Source organism: Anas platyrhynchos, chromosome 9 (genome assembly GCF_047663525.1).
Source record: "Anas platyrhynchos isolate ZD024472 breed Pekin duck chromosome 9, IASCAAS_PekinDuck_T2T, whole genome shotgun sequence".
Lineage (NCBI taxonomy): Eukaryota > Metazoa > Chordata > Aves > Anseriformes > Anatidae > Anas > Anas platyrhynchos.
The window spans coordinates 9403685-9425358 of record NC_092595.1 but is presented as its reverse complement, the minus strand read 5'-3'; the positions used below and the strand labels follow the sequence as shown (position 1 = coordinate 9425358).

Genomic DNA, 21674 nt, shown 5'->3' with positions numbered 1-21674 from the left:
CGCCTCAGGGACCGTGGGGCTGGGGTCTCCCTTGGACCTGGACACAGGGTGGCACCCGCCATCGTGATGGTTACACAAACACACACAGAGACGAAATCAGAGAGATAAGTTTATTTCCAGCACAGCAGCTCCCGCTGTGGGGGCTTCCTCAGGGGGGGCCTCACAGGAGGCCCCGCACAGCCCCCCCTCCATCACCAGCCCCTCCACCCGCACTGCGCATGCGCACCCCTTTCCCCGCGCATCTCGCTCGCCCGCCGCCCTCGCGCTGTTGTGTCCCCGCCGCGCTCCCGTCGCTGCTTCCGGCGCGGGGCCGGAACCGGAAGTGCTTCGGGGAGGGGGGAAGCGAGGAGGAGGCAGCGTGAGGAGATGGCGGCCCGCGGCGCTGCCAGGCGCGGGGCCGGAGCGGGGCCCGGCCGCGGCCCCGAGCCGCAGGAGGAGCCCCCGCCGCCGCTGCAGGCCGTGCTGGTGGCCGACAGCTTCAACCGGCGCTTCTTCCCCATCTCCAAGGACCGGCCGCGGGTCAGAGCCGGCCCCGGGGGCTGGGGGGGGGGGGGGGGGAAAGGGAGAGAATGGGGCTGGGGGGGGGGGGGGGAGGGGCTGGAGCTGGGCTTGTGCAGCCTGGAGAAGAGGAGGCTCAGGGGAGGCCTTATCGCTCTCTGCAGGTACCTTAAAGGAGGCTGTAGTGAGGTGGGGGTTGGCCTGTTCTCCCACGTGCCTGGTGACAGGATGAGGAGGAATGGGCTAAAGTTGCGCCAGGGGAGTTTTAGGTTAGACGTTAGGAAGAACTTCTTTACCGAGAGGGTTGTGAGGCACTGGAACAGGCTGCCCAGGGAGGTGGTGGAGTCACCATCCCTGGAAGTCTTCAAAAGACGTTTAGATGTAGAGCTTAGGGATATGGTTTAGTGGGGACTGTTAGTGTTAGGTCAGAGGTTGGACTCGATGATCTTGAGGTCCCTTCCGACCTAGAAATTCTGTGATTCTGGTTCTGTGATATACTAGCTCCCTTAAGATTGACAACTCAGCAAATAAAGCACCAATAACAGGAAAAGGTGATGTTAACTCCTTAATTAAGATTTTGTAACTCACTGTAATAAGTAGGGAGGTAAGAACAGGTAATTTTTAGGAACTCCCTAAGTAATTTGTAAGAGCTTTAAAAATGCTGTATAAAACATAGTTTTGGCCACATGCAGCTGTCTGAAATTACTAAGAAAGGAAAAGGAGACTTTTAGGTATTATTACAAAGATCTGACTACAGCAGAATTCTGTGGTATAATCTCCCTTATGCTACCTGAGAGGAAGGAGTGCTGCCGGGTCTGAGTAGCGATCATACCTCGTCTGCTCATTACCTGCTTGTGGGGGTCATAACTGCACACACGGCATCGGGTCTGAAACAAAACAGGACACAGAGCGAGTCACTGAGTGCTGAAACATCACTCAGGTGTAAATCAGGAACTGGGCTTAAACGTATGGCCCGAGTCCCAAATCAAAGTCCCGCATTCACTTCCCATTGCATCTTCCCCCTCCCCTTGTCTCCGGGACGCTCGTGTTCCCGTGGCTGCATCGTTCACGTCTGACAGGTTTTTCTTGTAGCAGCTGAAGCCTGAGTCAGGGAAGCGACGCACTGGGATGTGTGAGTTTTCTAGCCCAGCTGAGCTGAGTCCTCACGGAAGAGCTTTTGTTGTGGTTTGACCCAGCACCACGCAGCTGTTTGCTCCTCCCTCCCTGTGTGGTGGGGCAGAGAATCAGAAAAAAACTCGTGGCTTGAGATAAAGGCAGTTTAATAGGACAGAAAGGGAAGGGAGAATATTAATAATGATAAAAATATATAAGGCAAGTGATGCACAGTGCAATTGTTCACCACTTGCTGACCGATGCCCAGCCAGATCCTGAGCAGTGGCTGCCCCCCAGCTCCTGACCAAGCCCCAGCTGTGCTGCTCAGCAGGGTGCCATGGAGTATGGGACATCCCTCTGGCCACTTGGGGCAGCTGTTCTGCTTCTGTCCCCTCCCAGCTCCTTGTGCACCCCCAGCCTCTACCGTACCAGCTACTGCAACAAAAATGAGCACTATCCCAGCCAAAACCAGGACAAATTTATATGTGGTAACTAACAGTGTTTGTTCAGTTCTCTGTGTGTCTGTTTTTTAGGCTCTTTTACCTATGGCAAACGTGGCCATGATTGACTACACCTTGGAGTTCCTAACAGCGACTGGAGTGGAAGAAACCTTTGTTTTCTGCTGTTGGAAGTCAGCTGAGATAAAAGAGCATTTACAGTAAGAATCTCTTCTTTTTAGCTTGATCATGGAAAGAATTCTGTTCTCCAGCAAGCCTCAGAGGTTTTATATTGTTCGGATCCTGCTGATGAAAGCTTTGTGCTAGATTCCCTTTCAAGAGACATCTAACCTAATGCATCTCAGGAAAGACCATTCCTCCTGTGAACAAGTGTGTTTGTGCAGTCTTTTAAGAGGGTTGTGTGTTTGTGGACTGCATTTATATTGACATTTAACTATTCTCACGTAAAAGAGGCAGTGGATGGTGTGCTTGTTGTGCTAGGATTCTCCTTGCATTCGCTTCTGTATGTCCGATGCACCGTGTCCTCCTGAGTTTTCCGTAGGTACTTTTTTTTTTGTGGCTTTCTGACGTGTTTTTCTCCTCTCAGAAAATCCAAGTGGTGCCGTCACACCTCTCCCAACACGGTGCGCTTCGTGACTTCCGACCTGTACCGCTCCCTGGGGGACGTGCTGAGAGACGTTGATGCCAAGTCCCTTGTTCGTTCTGACTTCATTCTGGTCACTGGGGATGTGGTGTCCAACTTCAATATATCCACAGCCTTGGAAGAGCACAAGTAGGTGGTGAAAGAAACGTGTGCTTGCCTGATGTGCTTGTCTGGGCTCTAGAGAGTGATTTCAAAACTCTGCCCTCGTTCTTTTTCAGGTTGCGTCGTAAGATGGAAAAGAACGTTTCTGTGATGACGATGATTTTCAAGGAGTCCTCGCCTGGTCACCACGCCAGGTGCAAGGAGGATGACATTGTCATTGCTATGGACAGTGCCACGAACCGCGTCCTTCACTATCAGAGAACCCAGGGGCTGAAACGCTTCCGCTTTCCTATGGTGCGTCTGCAACCTGATGGGTGCAAAAGGGCTGCAGTAGTGAAGTAGCCCACCGAGAAATCCTCCTGGAGGGAGGGCTGGGGAGCTGTGCTTGCTGCTTCCTTTGGAGGAGCAGATGATAGGAAGGAACCCTTGGTAAACTGGCTTCTTTTTTCTTTAACCTTTATGTAAGGCTTGGTGATGTGCTGGGATTCATTTCACAGTTTGAAGACGGGGCAGGCATTTCTCAAAATTCAGTTTGCATCCTTTTCTCCGTATGAAACAAGGGAGGTGGATGATTCATGTTGTCGCAGAGACATGCAGATTGGGGTGCCTATGTCCCTGTCATACACAAACCGTTCTGAAGCGACACTGAGCCTGACACAGGGTGGAATAACAAGAGGCGCAAGGCGTAGTACCTCTTATCACTTCTACCTGAACTGTTTCTCTAGAAATGTCAGGGGCTCTGCTAATAATGTAGTAAGTACTCAGTTTGCATCTGTGGAGGCACTTCAGTGAGATAAATGGACCCTTTTCTTTTTCAAATCAGAAGTAAGACTATGAATATACATGGCATTTTCATCTCTAAATTGGTTATTGGTAAACTATTCCCTACCTTCAAATGAAAGCACAAATCATTGTCCAAAACAAAAAAGGAGGAGGAAAATAAAACCACCCCACAACTGTAAAAATCCACGGGGCGGTGTGAAAGCCGTGAATATTGCGTTTGGATTCATTAATATTCTTTGTACGTTTGTAGCTTTTTAGCAACTAAAGGTAAGGAACCTGCTAGGGAAAAAAATGATAGTTTGTACAAGCTGTTTCTTGGAGAACCGCAGCTTGTGTGGATGAGGGCAGTCTTGGCTGACTGACACACAGCTGTGTGTGGCTGGGCTGTGCCTGCTACGCTTGTCTCGGTGGAGATAGCAGACTTCTCTGATCTCCAGAACAGCAGCTAGTTCAAGAATTCAATCAATATGCTACCTCTGGCTTGGGGAAGACTTTGGGGGTTGAGTGCTGTGTGTGACGCTCAGATCACCTGAATCTTTTCCTATTCCAGAGTCTATTTCAGAACTCTATTGAGAACGTGGAGGTGCGCCATGACTTACTGGATTGTCATATCAGCATCTGCTCTCCACAGGTGAGCTCTGCCCTTCCGAGGGTCTACAATTCAATCGGCATTGCTTCCTTGGTGCTCCTGACGTGCAGGGGTGCATGTGCCCTTGGTGCAGTGGGTTTGAAAACCAGAACTCCCCGCTGTGCTCAGCGGCTGAGCTGGGATCGTGTGGCACAGCTCTGTGAGCCTGTTCCTGCCGTCCCCTGCTCGAGGCCAGGCAGAACTAAACAGTAGATACATCAGAAGACTGAATGGCTGATTGGGCACAGGATGAAACCATACTGGAAAGTAAGCAATAGTGAAGTCTGTGGAGCAGAGGTGATGCCTATACTGTAGAAAAGTGTCAGTACGTGCAAGCTGGTGCCAGGTTAGGGTAGCATTCAGGATTGCTCCAGCCTAGGCTTAGTAATGGCTTGGTAACATCTCTCCCGCTTCTGAAAGCTTTACAGCTTTCCTTTGGGAGTGAAACTACAAAGCGAGGCTGGGCGGACTGCTTGGAGGTGCTAAAGTTATATGTTTTGCCCCTTCTGAAAACCAGAATCTGTTCATAGTCTGCGGTAGGAGGAAGAGATGGGAAGGTCAACACTCCTACCGGCAGGAATCAAAGCTTTATTCAAGGCAAGAGCATCACTTTCCTATACTGTATAACTCGTCTCTCTGAGAACTGCTGAACAGCCATTAATTAACTGGCTTCCCTGACAACTATTTCCATAATTACATTATGTCTTTACATTTTATTCCTGGCAGGTGGCTGAGCTTTTTACTGACAATTTTGACTACCAGACGCGGGATGACTTTGTGCGTGGTCTGTTAGTGAATGAGGAGGTAAGGAGAGGGATGAGAGGGATGTTAGGGGGGAGATCCTGTCCCCTTGCATCAGAGAACACTCTAACATGTCCTGTCCTGTTTCCAGGTCCTGGGGAACCAGATCCACATGCATGTAACGACAGAAGAGTATGGTGCTCATATATGCAACCTGCTAATGTACGAAGCTGTGTGCTCTGACATCATCAGACGCTGGGTTTATCCTTTGACTCCGGAGATGAACTTCACTGATGATGAGAACCAGAGTTACACCCATTCCAAACACAACATTTACCGGGGGGTGGATGTTAGCCTTGGTCACGGCAGCGTGCTGGAAGAGAACGTGCTCATTGGGCAGGGAACCGTCGTCGGCAGCGACTGCTCCATAACGAACAGTGTTATAGGGCAGAACTGTAGGATAGGTGAGTGTGAGAATGGGGGGCATGCAGGGTGTGCTAGATTAGGGCACAATGTGTTGTTGTTTTTTGTTTGGTTGTCTGGTTTTTTGTTTGTTTTGTTTTCTTTTTTACAAGATACGTACATTTGGCTCTCAAAGATGCTAGGTACTAATGGGGAAGAAAGGAGAAAAGCTTAGTTTTCCAGGGGAGGAAATACATAAAAATTTTCAGAGTACCTTAATGATGCTGAAAGTGGGAGGCGCTTCATGCAAATAAGTCGTTTCAGCAGAAGAGAGTGCATGGTGTTTAATGACCTAGGATTATCACCACCAACAGCCTGCAAACAAGGGGCATCATTTTTTGTGAGCTGCCTGGTGCCCCTTCTTTCTAGCTCTGGCTTGATTTTTTTTTTTTTTTTTTTTTTTGTGATTTGGCTGTGTTTGTGCAAATCCAAGATTTCCATTGTTACTGTCAACTTCTTCAATCTCTGTGGGAACAAACTCAACTTTTAGCTTTGGTTAAGTGTCTGTAGGTCTATAAGACCATTTTCCTCCTTTCATCTAACATCTTTCATGCATCGAGGGCATTGTTTAGTCCTAGGTTCAGTAAGACGCTTTCTAGTGAACTCAGCAGTGTGGGAGAGCAGCAGTCTGCCTTGATAAAAATATTTGTACTTGATGGTGTATAACAGGTGATAAAGTCACTTTGGACGGAGCTTTTCTCTGGGACAACGTACGGATAGCAGATAACGTGGAGATCATCCATTCTGTTGTCTGTGATAATGCTGAAGTGAAGGAGGAAGTAAAGCTAAAGCCGCGCTGTGTCCTCTCCTCTCAGGTGAGTTGTGTTTGTGTCTATATTGCTTTCTGCCTCTCTTGGCACTTCCTATGCTTATACATTAAACCATACCAGAATACAGGGCTGCTCCAGGCCTTTCCTCAGAGATGGGGAAATGCTGCTACTTTTTCTTCCTTTGGGCATTTTGGCTAGGGTAGCATGGTGTGTGGCCTAGCAGTGCTGATATCTGTAGTCACATTTGTTTGATTCTTGTTATAGCTTGTCTGGAGCTGTTATCCACCCTGCTGGTGGCGGGACGAGGGAGCAATCAGGGTATTTCTTCATTAAGATATGTTGCACGTATTTGCAGGTAGTAGTAGGTCCTGGCATCACGCTTTCTGAGGGCACAGTGATCTCCCTGCACCCACCAGATGAGGAGGAAGAGGATGACGACCAGTTCAGTGATGATTCTGGCGTGAATAAGGAGGAGAATAAAGTCAAACTGAAAGGTATGAGAGTTTCTGGCTCCACGCGCTCAGGACGTACAGAGGACTTTGCCCTCCATCATCTGGGGTCTTTTTCTTCCTCACTCAAGATTCTGCAGTGCCAGGCTGGAGCTTAGTGCTGCATTCAGCTTGGAGTATATGTCCCATAGGGCAAGCAAAGATGTTCAGCTCAAGCTGGGCAGTGGGGTATTGTACCTCAGTATCCCAGCAATGAAATATGTGGAGAATCAGCTATTTTCCATTTTTCCTGGAGTAGGAGCCTCTTAAGAGACTATAAGCTGGAGTTGAACGAGATGTTCCGTTTGAGGCAGGTTGCAAGATTTATGTCCTTGTACCTGGAATGTGTCCAAGGACTTTGTCTTTGTGAGATGCTACCAGTGAGATTTCTACCAGTGTGGGTTTGCTGAGGGATCTGAACATGCTCAACAGAATGTTGTTGCTATTGCGGGGGTAAATGAGTGGTCATTTGTTGAGGCAAGTGGGAAGATAAAAGTGGAAAAACGTATGCATCTTCAGGAATCCCAGCTCCCTCTCACTGAAGGATATTTAAGGGCAGTAGATGCAAGTTTTATGTCTATTTCAGGTTTACCCATAAGCAGGTCCAGTACATCTACCTCCTAATCGCTGTGTCTTTTTCAGGTTACAACAAAAAGGATGTAGGCTCAGAAGGCAAAGGCTATCTTTGGAAAGCAGATGACAAGAATGAAGAGGATGAAGAAGAGCAGAGACAGAGTCTATGGGGTAAGGAAGAGTTTAGTGTAGTCACCTGGGAATGGGCAGACAGACTTTGTATCAGGGAAACTTGCTGAGAGGAACGCTGTTAATTGTTCCCAGAGTAAGGCCTGGACTCTATGAAGCAGTTGGGCCTTCAGATAACATTTGTGTTTGAAGGTGAGAGGTTACTCAGAAAGGTGACAGACCAGATTCTCTCTTCCTCTGCTCTGTGGAAGATGGTTATTGTATTTTTGACTTACACAATGAACTTGACAAACGTACACAGCTGTCTGTGCTGTGAGTGGCACGCCACGGGCCACCAGGCCCTCCTGCAGAAGGGATAGAAGGGATAAGCATTGGCTCTTCTGGGTTCTTCTGTTTTTCTTCCTGCTAGTGACAGCCTGCTGACACTGCTCCATAATGAGTCAGCACTCTGCACAAATGCATTTGCTTCTGTCCCTGTCCTTTGCTGTCTGCCTGCAGACTTTAAAAATAATAATAATAGTAACAATCCCAGTGCCAGCTGTAGTGTTCCCTCTGCAGCAATTCTAACCATCTGGACCTGTGAGTAAAGCCTTTCTTGCAAGGACAGATGGTTGCTGATTTGATTGTGAAGTCCCTGGGACACATGGTTCCACATGTGTATGACAACTGAAGCTTTTGAGCATTGAATGGTGTCTTCTCTTCTTCACCAGGCCCGGCTGTGCGTTCAGAAGAAGAGAGCGAGTCAGACAGTGACCTGAGCATGGGCTCCGAGGAGCCAGACAGTCGGGCAGCATCCCCTCAGCTAGATGACATCAAAGGTGAGAGATGGGGCCATTGAGTGCAATGGTAAGTCTGCAGGTAATGCAGACAGTGAGGCTTGTGCTGCTCTCTCTAGGTGTATTGGAAGGTTTGTGGATGGATGTAATGTGTTTGCTTCCTGACCTCACTTTCTACATTTGCTACCCTGGTTTTTAATACCCTGGTTTTTAATATTCACTATGTTGCTATTGTACCTTAACCCAAGGTAGCCCAGGGTGAGAAGCTAGGCAAAGATCCTTCATCATTCTTACTCATGATTGCCGGGCTTTCATGAAAGTGACTTTCCTGAGTCATCTGTTCAAATGGCAGTGTCATTGCCTAAACTCAGATTGTGTGAAGATCTAGCAAATTTCCCTGGTCAGGACAGATTACTGCTGTAATTGTTTTGGGGGATTAAATTTCCTTATAGAAACTGCTTCTTTTGGCAGATGTGCTTTGATTTTCTGTTTTAGGTTCATGTGGATTTAAAAGGGGTTCAGGCTAAAGTGGAAAACACACACACACATTTTGCACCTGAAAGTATGTCCCCAAAAGAAATTTACCTAATAAATTCTATCTTTACTTTCATATCTTTAGTTAAAGGAAGGTGAGGTTTGTCTGAATAGGAAAGGCTACAATGTGAAAGTGTAATAGAAACTGCTCTAAAAGATCACAGAGATAAATAGCTTTGTACTGGTTGGTGTGGTTAGATCAATGATATCTGGAAAGTCTTTTCCTTTATTTGCATTATACCACTATTTGTAAGTGTAGTTGATGTGGGTTTGTGCCAGCTTATGGAGACCAAATAGAGGTCTCCATCAGAATGCTTCCTTTGTTAAGGGCACAGTTTCATTTTGTAGTGAAAGGGCTGAAGAACGTGTGCTCTCCTTTGGCCTAACTACCTGTCCTTTCTTTCATTAGTTTTTCAGAATGAGGTTCTGGGTACGTTACAGAGGGGTGAAGAGGAAAACATTTCTTGTGACAACCTGGTCCTGGAAATCAACTCTCTCAAGTGAGTGTTCCCTTAAAAATGCTGTCCCTTATTCTGAACAGTTCTGTTTAACAGCAGATCTAGAAAGAGGAGAAACCATGTGAATACCCATGTTGATTGTTAAACAATAATTTTAGCAGGATTACAGCATGAGAAACACAGATTAGGGTTTGTGACTGAATGACCACAGGAATTGATGCATCTATAGCTTCCTCAACCGTTAAGCTTTTCCAGCCCCAATTCTGTAACGGGACATTGAATTGCTATTAAGTAATTATGCACTGGAGAGAGAAAGCCAGTTCTTGGCACTGACTTCTTGTAAACTCATGCAGGAACTGCTGCTCCTCACATTGCAACATTCAGCCAGCTGTCTGCAGCTGAGACTGTGCTGTGGTGTGACTTGTCCACTCTGCTTGTACAGCAGCAAGTCTGGAACATGTAATCAGGGTGCCTTTTACCTAGTATTTCTCAAATACAAACCTGTTTCCCTTCTTTTGCGCAACCACATTCATGCAGCACTCTAGTAAACGTGAGGGTGCTGTCCATGCAGCAGCTCATTCCACAGTGATAGCAGATTTCCAGGACTGCTGGTCTTACACGGGGCCTGATGCAATGCAAGGTGGCTTTGTTACCTGAATGTTATTTGAGGGGAAGAAACAAAAAATTCTGGAAGATGTAAGTCAAATCTTCTGCTATAATGATGTGAGGAACTACAGTCTGCAGAGATGTAGTGTGAAACTTTTTTTTTTTTTTTTTTGACCTTTTTCCTTGCAGGTATGCCTATAACATTGGCCTGAAGGAGATGATGCAGGTGCTCAGTAAAGTGATTCTGGAGTTCCCACTGCAGCAGCTGGATGCAAACCTGGACTCCCAGAACTATTTCTCAGCATTACTTCCTGTGAGTGCTGCTCCATTTGACTCTCCTTGGGGTTTTTCTCTTAGTGTGTAGGAGTGTGAACTCATGAAGTTCTTCCTGGCTGAGAACTCTTTCTGCTTAAGCCTGAAGTGACTTGAGCTCCTTGAGGTCATGAGCCTCTTTTTCTTCCCTAAAAGTGAACTGAAACTATTGTTCTTCTTGACAGAAATCAGCTTAGACCATAGGTGTGGGGAGCCCTACTTCAGCACCTCTGATCGTTTCTGTTTCCTGGGTGTGATAGTAGAAGAGTATAACTTGTAGAGGAGATCAGAGAGGGACTGTTAGAGATGTCTTTATAGGCTTGCATTCCAGGAATCCAGTTCTAATCCATCATAAGCCCTGTCCTTGGGGCAGCAGGGAGTTCTCCTCTCCCAGTGGGATCTTTTCCAAGGCATTATTTGTCTGCATACTGTAACCGGTGCCAATTTTTTTCCAGCTAAATGCAGAGGCATAATCTTGTCTTTCTGTGAAGATACAGAGCTCTGTTGTGTCTCTAAAGAGTTGGTTTGTCTCTGGGGTTGTATAATTGGGTGAGAGCGATTCCTGTTTCCTGGCTTCAGGATTTATTTAGGATCTGCTTTAAAAAGCAGGCAGCTTTATCTTAATGGTTTTGTTGATCCAAGCTGAAGCCCTTGTAGTGGCTTTCTCTTTGCTATCATGTATTTGTGTATTGAGTTTGAAAACTCTACATGCTACATAGGTGCACTTTTAGAGTAAATGTATCTGACACCTGCTTGTCTCCTACTGAATTTAAACTAGTCCTTCCGAGAGCTAAAGAGGAACTGATTGGGGTCCTAACAGAGCAAGAGTAGGACAGGAGAGAAATTCAGTGCAACATCCAGTCAGAAGAGGCTCTAGTCTAGATAAAAGGTACTATATAAATGAATAATGTTTTGCATAATTGCCCCCAAACCCTTTGAATCTAAAGATTATGGAAGTATGCGAAGAACTTACTTCTGGGTAACTTTGTTGATATATATGTCATTGTAGGAAAGCTGGTGTTCATGCCTGCCTGCAGAGGCAGCGATCAAAAACCTTTAGCAAGAAGCAATAACCAAAACGTATTCAGGGTGACTGTGCCCAGTGTGGTGGACAGGTGGAATTTCTTCAGGCAGAGAATTGCGTGTGATGTGGATTTACGAAACACAAATTAATCGTTGGAGTTAGAAAAGAGATTCAAGCGTAAAATCAGTTGACCATTATGGGAGGCAATGGTTCCCAATGTTCCTGGTTAAAGAGCAGCCAGCAAGCTCCTTAGAGTATCCTTCTCTGGGAGAATTTGGTGCCTCAGTGTCTTTGCTTGGTGCAGAATCATTGATGCTGGCTTTCTGTATTGATAGCAGCAGGCAGTGTCCTGGTGAGGCACAGAGTTACCATTCCATTGCACACACAATGTTATTCACTGTTATAATAACTGTTTGAGTTGAGATGTGCCTCTAATGGAAGTAGAGAATTGTCCTTTGAAGGCTTGTTAAGCAGATACCAGCGGCCTTCCTGCACAGCAGCTTGTGCTTATTTACCAACAGAACTCTGAAAAGGGGAGACCAGCCCTTCAGGCAGAACATGTGTTTGTACAGTATCTGAAAAAGTGGAAAAGTGTATTTTTCTGCAGTGAATAACTTGTGGTTGCCTAATTAGTAAAAAGTGTTGTGTTTTAAGTTGCTAATACTTCTTACACCCTGAGAATCTCAAGCACTAGCTTGGTATAGGGGAGTGCATAAGGAAGATGTAGCTGTGCAGCTAAAATGGCCTCAGTCGATGGTTGTATTAGGCTGAGATCTGTTTATAATGGTTTACATATGGCAAAGTTATTTTGTATGAGATGGAAATACTTCAATTCTGAGAGTGTTGAATATCAGAAGCCTACTGAACTTTGTAGGACTGATTCTCACTCTCCTTGTAGCTCAGTTCTAGTGAAGAGATGCTAAAGGAAGATGGGTTGTTTGTGTTAGAGCAATGGTAGAGCAGTCCCAGACATCTCAGGAGGGGAAATTGTGGAAATGCCATTGTTATGATGTATGGTTTGACTTGAAACCACAGTATGTGCTCCCAAGTGTTGGCCCCTGAGCATGAAGCTTGCAAGTGTTGCAGCAATTTTAGGAAATAAGCATCCGGTAAAGGGATATGCCCATGGGTATTTTTTTCAGATGAAATATGGAGACTTGAGAAATAGTTATTCAGTTTGATGTATGTCAGGTATCTCATTTGGTTCTTGTACGAGTTATAAAGCAGAGATAGTACAGAAAACATGACCTTTCCCAGACTGTAGGCACGATTTGAGAGAATGTGGCTGAAGTTGCTGGTAAACTGAAGGCTGTGCTGCTGTTGTCCCTGAAGCATCACCAGACAATAGGTGAGGATGTTTAAAAGGAGCCACGTGAGGCAGTTTGGCAATTCAGCTTGTGAGCTGGCCTGTGTCTGCACTGCTGCCCAGCAGCTAGCATGTATGGTGCACCTCTGTGGGTTTCTGTTTGGGAGCCATCGTCTTCTGTAGCGTCATGCAAAGGTACACAAAACAGGATTGTATGTTCAGGGAGCAGATGGATCCTTGCTTTCACTGGAGAAATTTCTGGTGGTCAGCTCAGATGCTGTTAGGGTATAACAAGGTCAGAATTATAGCTTTGTCTCATGTGCTTTGCACACATTTCATGGTGGTGTTCTGTGCTGGAGGTGGGGGTAAGATAGGCTTGGTCTTGAGACTGTTCTGGCAGAAGAAAAGTGGATCACAAGCCTCTTTGAAGATGAAGTCGGTGCAGCATCATGACCAGATCTGGTTTAAAAAAATAAAACAAAGTAAAAAATGAATGAACGTGTCAGAGGAACTTGATAGCTGTCTCCAGGATATAGATTGGTTTTAGGACTTACCCAGATAAAGTCAAAGCCTAGGAAGTTAGGATGTTGTCTGTAGGTCTCTACAGCCCTCTCAGCTATCTCTTAATTTTGCAGTATCTTTTCAATCTAAAATAAGCTCAAGCTTCTAATCTTCCAGTTCAGATTTTTCTGAAGCTCCCAACATAGCCTCTGTGGCCATACAGTCTCCTATGCGTGTTTTTGCAAAGAGCTCTGTTGGGCTGAGCCCTCCGTTCCCCATTAGCACCAATTACAGTAACGGTGCATGTTCTCAACCTGAGATGGTCTATTTTTTTCTCCCTTTCCCAGCAATAGGCACATTGGATTGAGTCCTGAGGTTGTGAGTGTTCATAGCTCCGCTTTCCTTATAAATTACTTTTAAAAATTTCATAACTTCTGGTTAGAATTGTACCAGCTTGTGATTTAAAGATGTTAACAGTAAGGTATTACAAAATATTTCTTAGCCTGGAAGGAACTTGCTAGTAGCTGTGCTGCATTTGAGGTGAAGAGTAAAGAATAAAAATGTGGGAAATGGCTGGAGAAGGAATAGTGTTGAGGTTTAAACATTTTGCTAAACGTTAGAATAATTTTTGGAAATATGTCACGCAGCTCTCAGCTTTTTGTTGTAATACCATGACAATTAGGATCGTTCTGTGCTCCTCCTGTTGTCCCTTCAGCCAGTCGATATACCCTACAGATCAATCCATTTGTGTTAATCTTCCTTTTTTTTGTGTCTGCTTGAGGCGTGCTAATTCATGCCTGGCTGCAGTAATTGAAGAGGTGGTGGAACGTAGTGCTATAGAGTTGATGAGCAGTATTTCCTAGCACAGGCTGTGTCGACAGCCCACGGTAGCTTGGGTTCTAGCTCCACTGCTTGTCATGGAGCTCTCCCTCTGGCAAGGCTACTGCCTGTTCTCAATTGTTCTGGACAGATGAACCCTGGATGTAGGTGACTCAGAACTTCATCACACCCCAAGTCTCTAAGAAATACAAATAGCTGTTTCCCTTCAAAACAGACTGGGTGAGTGTATTCTGTAAGGAGGCACGGCAAGACCGTATACCTGCATGAGCATGCCAGTGGAATGGTTGTTTTCATGGGACGGCTTGGTCATGATGTGGCCAATGAGGAATTTTTGTATCTTATCGTCCTCGCTCTGTTATCTTAAAACTTTTTTTATGGGCAAGGCTGCATCTTTATTACCTCTTATCCTGGGTTCAGGTCAGTCTGTGCGGCTCTGAGGAGCTTTCCCTGCTGCTTGCTTCTCAGATGTGTACAAGTGAAAGAGCTGTGTGGAACTTGGCCAGAAATACTGTTTGAAGAGGCAGCACCGAAATCATTAAATGAAAGGCTGCATCAGATATAAACCTTGGAGTAGATAATTGGGATCCACTAACAGTGAAACAATTTCTTGCTATTCATCTTTCCTGCCCGTTCCCTGCAGCAAGCTCTAGATTCCAAGCAAGTCTGCAGATACACATAAAACATGTGACTTGCAATTAGGAACTTCTAAAAATCTTAGTTCTTATTTGCTCTTTTGCTTTGCAGGAAAGTGCCAACGAAATGTTAGCTGCACTTTGAGGGAAAGTTTGAGAGCATGTATATACCTCTCCTTATCGGTCTGCTGTGATGTGATTTTCTTTGAGTACCAAACTCCATTAAACATGTTTATTGTGGTTGTCTATTATTCCAGCCAGAGAAGCAAAACCAAGAAAGCCAACTGATGTTCTCAAGGCTACTTGGCAAATCCATTTCCTGTCTGCACACAAGGTGTAATAGTGTCTCTTTAATGGACAGAGACAAACACATTAACTGGCTAGCTGAAGGGTTTCTTAAAATGCTGTCCTGGGTCAGTTTCTCAGTGCAGTACAGCTGAGAAGCTGGGCTGAGTGCAAACATCCATCTAATAGCTCAGGAACTCTTCTGTGCTTTCTCCCTGCAGCTGTTGAAGAACTGGACCCCGTTGTTTAAGAACTACATAAAACGTGCGTCAGATCACTTGAATGCCTTATTTGCCATTGAGGAATTCTTCCTGGAACATGACAGTCTTTGCACATCAATAGCTAAAGTGAGTATCTGCTCCCAGCTCTGAGGACCTGTTTTTGCTGGATTCATGGTGAAATGCATCCTGTTCACATCACCAGTTTGTCTGCTTTAGAGGAGAGAAATGTGGGGTCACAGTGCAGAGTGTGGATGGGAAATCCATCTATAACAATTGCTTTAGGAAAAAAAGAAGTTCCGTGTCTGCCTGTGCCTCAGAGTGAGCACTGCTGCGGGTAAGTATCCCTTAGCAGCATGAAGCCTGAAGGGAGCTGTTATTTTGCAACTTCTAACCTAGATACCTTTGTGTGGTGCTGGAAGAGATGTGAGGCCAGGGACTTGTTTTAGGAAGAGCTTAACTTCATTTGTCTCTGCCTGGTCCCTGGGATGTAACTGCCAAATGGTTTATGCCAGTTGAGAGCGCAAAACTGGGAATAAGGGGTAGAATTTCATATTCAGGCTGACCTGGTTGTGAAACTGGGAATAAAGGGCAACAACATGTGGCTTATTACCTATCCTCCAACTTCAAGACTTTTCAATATATCCCTGCACAATCCTCCTTCACAAATATTTTGTCCCTGTGTTCTTTCCGTCATCAGACTAAGAGCATTTGATTTGAATTGCAAGTATTTTCCTTCAGCAGTCTCAAGAAGCCCCTGTCTTTTGGAAGAGCTCTCCTAGGGCCTGCTTAACTGTTGGTTCCTCAAGACAGAGTAATCTTAACTTCTGCCACCAGTGCCTCTGGCTAATGGCAAAGCACTTAGCATGGAGCTGAGCCAAAAGCCTTTGGTTTGGTGAGCCAAAATGTCATTGAATTACAGCAATTGTTTGGCATGTGTCCATTGTTCTAGGAGCTTGGGTTTCCCTGGAGGCTGAGAATTGAAATGACACTTTATATTTGGAGTTGGCAGACAGCTTTGTCAGTGCTCTGCCGCAAGGAGACCAACTGCAAAGTGCCTGCTCTGCCTGAGCACAAAGGCACCCTGAGAAAGCATGACTGCATCTCGCCCTCACTGCGCTGGGCAGGGGTTTGAGCTGGTGAATGACCAATTGCTTTGACACCTGCCATAAGGCACTTTTCAGAGAGAACTGACAGGAAGACGGAGCCTGGGGCAGGGTGGATGGATTCGTGCTCTTCTCTGCGCGTGTCACTGCTGTGTGTATCTGGGCCTGCATAAGAGTGGCTTATCTGATCTGCTTTGGGGATATTTTTTGGGGTGATTTAAAAAGAGAAATGATATCTTGAACTGATGCCCTTTGTGGCCTCTTGTTGCCCACAGCTCTCGAGCATACCCTGCAGCCACAGAGCTGAAGGTGATGGGGCTTGAACTTTGACTCATGGTGTGTCGTAGCATCCAACTGCCAGGAGCATAGGGCTTGACAGGGGAAGTACAGTTATTTGTAGTAATCAAATCAAAATTAAACAGACTGGTTGCCTTCTGTTAAAGATGGAGCTGGAAGACACAGATTACATGCAAAGTCTATGCTTGGACATGAGCTAGTCCCAAAAGGCTTTATAAAGAGCCCTGTTGCTCTTTTTTAATCAATGCAGGTGTTGATGACATTTTACCAGCTGGAAATTCTGGAAGAAGATGTAATTCTCAACTGGTTCTCTCTGCGGGACACATCTGACAAGGGAAAGCAGCTTCGTAAAAACCAGAGGGTAAGTCTCAAAGGTGTCTTTTTGTTTGTTTGTTTTTGTTGTTTGGTTTTGTTTGCTTTTTTTAAAAAAAAGCAACATCTGGTAAAAGAAACTTGGAGTTCAGTGCCACTGTCACCTTCTGTGGAGCAGCTGCTGGTAGGCCAATAATGCAGCAGTGTATTGAGCGCTAAACAACGCAACTTTGTTCTCCAGAGCGGATGTTTCTGTGCGTTCTGCCATAATCATCCTGTTTCAACAAGGAATGGAGGCAGTAGGAGAGGGATGTTGTTTTAAGTGGGGTCTGCAGCATAAGGCCAGCACTTTCTGGAGGAGCAGCACGGTCTCTCTAAGCCAACACCCATTCGAAATGGGCTTTAGGCCAATGCCCTGTGTGCTGGCCCCATGCAATTCCTTTGAAGCTTTCATTCCTGGCTTACCAGCCCCTTCGCATATATTTTGAAGCGTTTGCTGTACCGAGTGGTTTCATTTGGCTTGTGTTGTAAGGGAGCGTATAAACTTCCCCCTTCCATCAGACAGAACTTTGTGCTGCAGTTTGGCTGAGCCCTGTTCCAGTCCTCCTCCCTGGATTTGGAAGAGTTGGAGGGGAAGAAGGCCACCTCTGAGGAACTGCAGCTTTGTTTAAACCTTTGCGTTGTTTATAAACCTTTGCAAAGTCAACTGGTAGTATAGGTCAGCGGTGCTTTTAATGGCATGCCAGTTGTTTTTCATCTAAACTTGTGTGTCTTCCTCAAATCTGCCTCTGTTTTCATGTCTTCTAGAAACACCCTTTCTCTTTCTTGTGTGTGATAGCAGTCCTCACTTACACAATACAGCTGTTGAGCATTCCCAGCACCTGTTTGTCACTTGTCACCCACCTACATTTTCATTCTCTCTGCAGCTCCAGAAGTTTATCCAGTGGCTGGAAGAGGCAGAAGAAGAGTCGTCTGACGGCGACCAGGACTGACACGGTGGCTTGGCATGAGAAGAGGCACTCTCACTGCCTTTCCGGGCCAAGTGGGCAGGGCAAGATCAGTGCCAGTGCATGGTGTGTAGATGTGGGGCCTGACATCGAAGTGACTGACAATCCCATCATTAATTCTGTTGTGCATTCCCAACGTTGCCACTTCCTTCCCTCCCTCACTCGTCTAGTGGCACATCATGTTGGGTGGTTGTAGCACGGTGTAAGAACCACAAGGGAAAAGCAGGAGGTGATGATACCTAGAATCCCTCTGGAGCCTGGATATGGTACACCATAAGCTATCTTTTGGAAGCTCCGTGTTACTAATGCAAAAGGAGCAAACAGACGCAAATGCATCGCCCGTATAAACCTAACCATTGGGGTTGTGGAAGAGTGGTCATACAGCTAAATTATTTGGTGTCATTATTGCTTCTGGAGCTCAGAACTGCTGAAGAGACACTGGCAAGGTTGGTAGGTAGGAGGATGTGGATGAGGATCTGGAGTGCAGGACTGAGTTTCGAGAGTTCCTGTGCCTGGAGAAGATGCAGTTGTCTTAGGATGCCCAAGGCATTTTGCAGCCCAGAAGGCACTTCTGTGATCTTGATGAAAGGGAGAATCTCTTGCCATCTGCTGTGCTGGGATCTAACATGAGGTTGCACAGTGGAGTTGGTAGCACCACGTGTTTCCTCTTTCTTTAGAACAGGATCATAGGTACTCGGCTTCCCCGACAGGGGTTGACTAATAGTGGGTGCACACTGGTCTATGTGGTTTACCGCATCTTAGATGTGATATGTCTCATGCTCATCCCCAGCTGTTTGTCTCCCCCCCTTTATTTCTTTTGGTAAAAAAGCAGAACAAAGAGAGCAGAGATGCCTGACTTCTCCTCCTGCACAACTACACTTGTGTTTTTCTCCGAGGGCACTGATTGCACCAACTCCTTTAAGGAGAACGCAAGTTTCTAAGTTCTGCTCCAATGTGAAAAAGAGCGAGTGGTATCTCCTTGAACTGCACGTGCGTTGTGTTTCCAAATGATTTTGGTTATATAAGCTTTCTTACTCAAACTTACGCCTTTTTATTTGAGAACTTCCCCTCCCTCAGACAGCAGGGAAAGTGCTGCAAACCCATTGTAAAGGTCAGCAGCTGCAGAGCTGCTTGGCGTGCAGCAGGGAACGAGCGTGCCTCTGGCGCTTTGTTGCCAGCACGATGTGTGGCAGGCAGCAATAAGGCCTTTAAGAACAACTTGCTTGGAAATGTCGCTGCGCTGCGTTCTTCTCTGCTCTTCTAAAGAACAGAGCAAAAAAGGCCAAGTGGGAATCAGCTTGTGTTCGTAGGTGGGTTCTATATTGGACGTGCTGACCTTGCCTCTGTCCCTTCAGGAGGAGCATGGAATAAATCCCTTGAGATGGGGGTTGGAATATGCACTGGAGCTGCCCACTCAGGATATTTACTTGGCCGTTCCGTGGTGCCACAACTGTCAGTGAGGGGACAGTGTTGGGTGCTGGAGGCCAGGGATGCTGCCTCTTCAAAACTGATGTTCAGCCAGGGCGATCTCGTGCACTCCCACTATCAGTTGCCAGGACTGTGCGTAACTGTGCTTGTTTTCTGACATGGCAAACTCGGTCTTGTAAATGTTGGGGAAATAGTTGGTATCTGAGTTTTCTGTATCTGCCAATATTTAATTCAGGGAGCAAATAAAAACTATCCTGGTGATACTGGCCTGGTTGCTTTGATGGAATCCTATGTGTCCAGTTGTATGTGCTTGAGCAGAGCTTAGAGGTAAGCTAAGTAACACATTTCTACGTTTTCCTCAAGAGATATCAGGCACGTATTAAGCAGGTAAGAAGTCAGCACATGATGGAATTGGTATAAATACCCAGTGATAGCTCACGATCTCATTATTTAAAAGTAGAGAATTGTTTATTAACATTTCTGAACTTAGAATCCTGAAATTGGTGAGATTTGTACAGGAATATGTTGCAAAGATGAACTGTAAATCCTATGAAACCTGTTTTCCTAGCCATGATGAGAGCTAGTGGGAATGTTGGCTATTATGTACTGTGACACGTCCTCCTAATGTTGGGGAGTAAGAACTGGTGGAGAGGGGGGAGGACAGCTACAGAGCTCTTATTTAAACGTATTTACAAGCCAGCTGTGAGACTTGGGGATGCTGAAGCCTCCTTGGACCTCTGAAGGTTTTCTTTCCTTTTACAATGTGAAGGTGGTTTAAAAATAGGTCTAACATGTAGTTCCATAAACGCCTTGTTCTTGCTACAGGTTTTTTATTCTTTTTTTTTTTTTTTTTTTGCCAAGTAACAATTCCACTTTTGTTTTTTCCACATTCCTCACTTCTTTGCTCCATAGTAGTCAAATTTTTCTTGGTGTGAGCCGCTGTCTTACTCAGGGGCAAAGATCAAAGGGGGAATGTTGCTCTGTGATCCAATATCCCTACTCTTTAGGCCTTGGCAGTGTGTGTGGTGGGCTGTCTTAAGGTGCTGATAACAGAATAGCAAAAAGGAGATGGTCAAAGTAGAACTTGATAGAACCACCCTTGATATTCTCCAGGGTGGAGTTCTGGCATAGTGCAGCGTTCTTAGGGGCAGACAAGCGTATACATTTTAAAGGAGCATTAATTGAATTGTTTAAGCATAGGGTCAGCTTGATGGTTTCTGGTGTTTTCCATCAAGCCTTGTGTTTGGTTGGATGACTAGAAACACGTTTGAAAGCAACCTTGACTGTGCAGTCATTGTTATTTGCCTTTTTAGCAATGTAAGCAGTAAGTAGATTTTTTTTTCTAAGGCCGTAGCACTCATCTGGTCTGACTTCCCATCCAATGCGGATGGATTGATGAGTTTCACGTGGTGTTCCTCATGTCAAGCCTGTAACTGCAGTTAACAATAGTGTGCCTTTTAGAAAAAGTAGGTTTTTGTTGCTTAGAGACACAAGTGATGGAACTCAAGTACACCTACATCTGCTTGGGGCTGTTCTGAGCAAGTCTCATGGATGCACTAAAATGCCTGGAGCCTGTTTACTCTGCAAGGAGCAGCAGTGCTATCACTGCTGTAATATTTAAATCTAGACGCAAACCAACAGGATGTTCAGAAACTCTTCCTTCTGGACCTGGACTTCTCAGCACTATCCCTTACTGATAATTCCTTTGGCTCTGTGGTCTTAACCCCCATTCATTAGCAGTGAGTCACACTTCACAAGACTCCTGGGAGCAGTTAAATCAATCTATCGGTTGAGCCTATTCAATCACTTGGCCTGTTTTAAATGGTTTTGAGCCTGTTTTTAAAGGCTGTAACAATGAGATTTGGTCTGCACCACCCCATGGGTGTGTGACACCTCTCTTACCTTGTGGTTGCTTGCAGTCCCTTAGGAGCTCGCACTTAAACTGGCACTTTTGGTAACAAAGGTGACAAATGAGTATGATGCAGGTTCTGGGGTGAAGCCACAGCTGTGGTCAGGAGGTGGGAACGAGGATAAGAGAGTGGCCCTGGCCCTGCTAGAGGAACACTGTAATTCTTGTGGAAACATGGGAGAGCCTTATGCTTCTTACGATTTACCTGAGGTCTTCCTGAGTGTGTATTTTTCAATGTAATGTGGGATTCTTAACCCAGCCTAGCAGTGCTGCCCAGATAACTGCTAGGAACACCTACAGGACTCATGAAGAGGCTATTTAGCTCATACCTGCCTGCCAGCCTTTGGAGCTTGGTGCCGTTCCCTGCAAGCTCTCTGGCTCTTCCTCCTGTGGGTGAGTCTGGCAGGGGGACTGGCAATCTGGCCTCACAACCCCTGTGATCCCATGGCGTGTTTTTTTGTGTGTGTTCTTTCTAATCCAGGCCAGGGCAAGGCTGTTAATGTCTGTCCTGATGGTGAGCGTTCCCCAAGCTCTGCAGGCTCCAGCTTTGCTCTCAGCCACGGCTCCAGGCCCCTGCTGACGGAGACAGTTCCTTGGTGCCCCTTGGGTGCCGGCGGGGTGGCAGTGGTGGAGAAGAGAGCTCCAACTGGCTGGGGTCACGGCGCTGATGGCTGAAATAGGGTCTGTGGGGAGAAAAGGATGGAAATGAGAGACTTTTGGAGCCGATGCGTGCAT

General features: G+C 46.0%; 1 protein-coding gene across 1 annotated transcript; it reads left to right on the top strand.

Annotated features, from left to right (window-relative positions):
* The first annotated feature begins 311 nt into the window (after positions 1-311).
* On the top strand, positions 312-19293 carry EIF2B5 (eukaryotic translation initiation factor 2B subunit epsilon). Its single transcript, XM_027464194.3, has 16 exons — positions 312-519; positions 2145-2269; positions 2656-2841; positions 2931-3108; positions 4148-4228; positions 4952-5029; positions 5118-5430; positions 6098-6243; positions 6554-6692; positions 7329-7430; positions 8099-8206; positions 9108-9198; positions 9952-10075; positions 14884-15009; positions 16534-16644; positions 17522-19293. The coding sequence occupies exons 1-16, from the start codon at positions 367-369 to the stop codon at positions 17585-17587; spliced, it is 2127 nt and encodes a 708-aa protein (XP_027319995.3). The 5' UTR covers positions 312-366; the 3' UTR covers positions 17588-19293.
* Positions 19294-21674: the final 2381 nt, after the last annotated feature.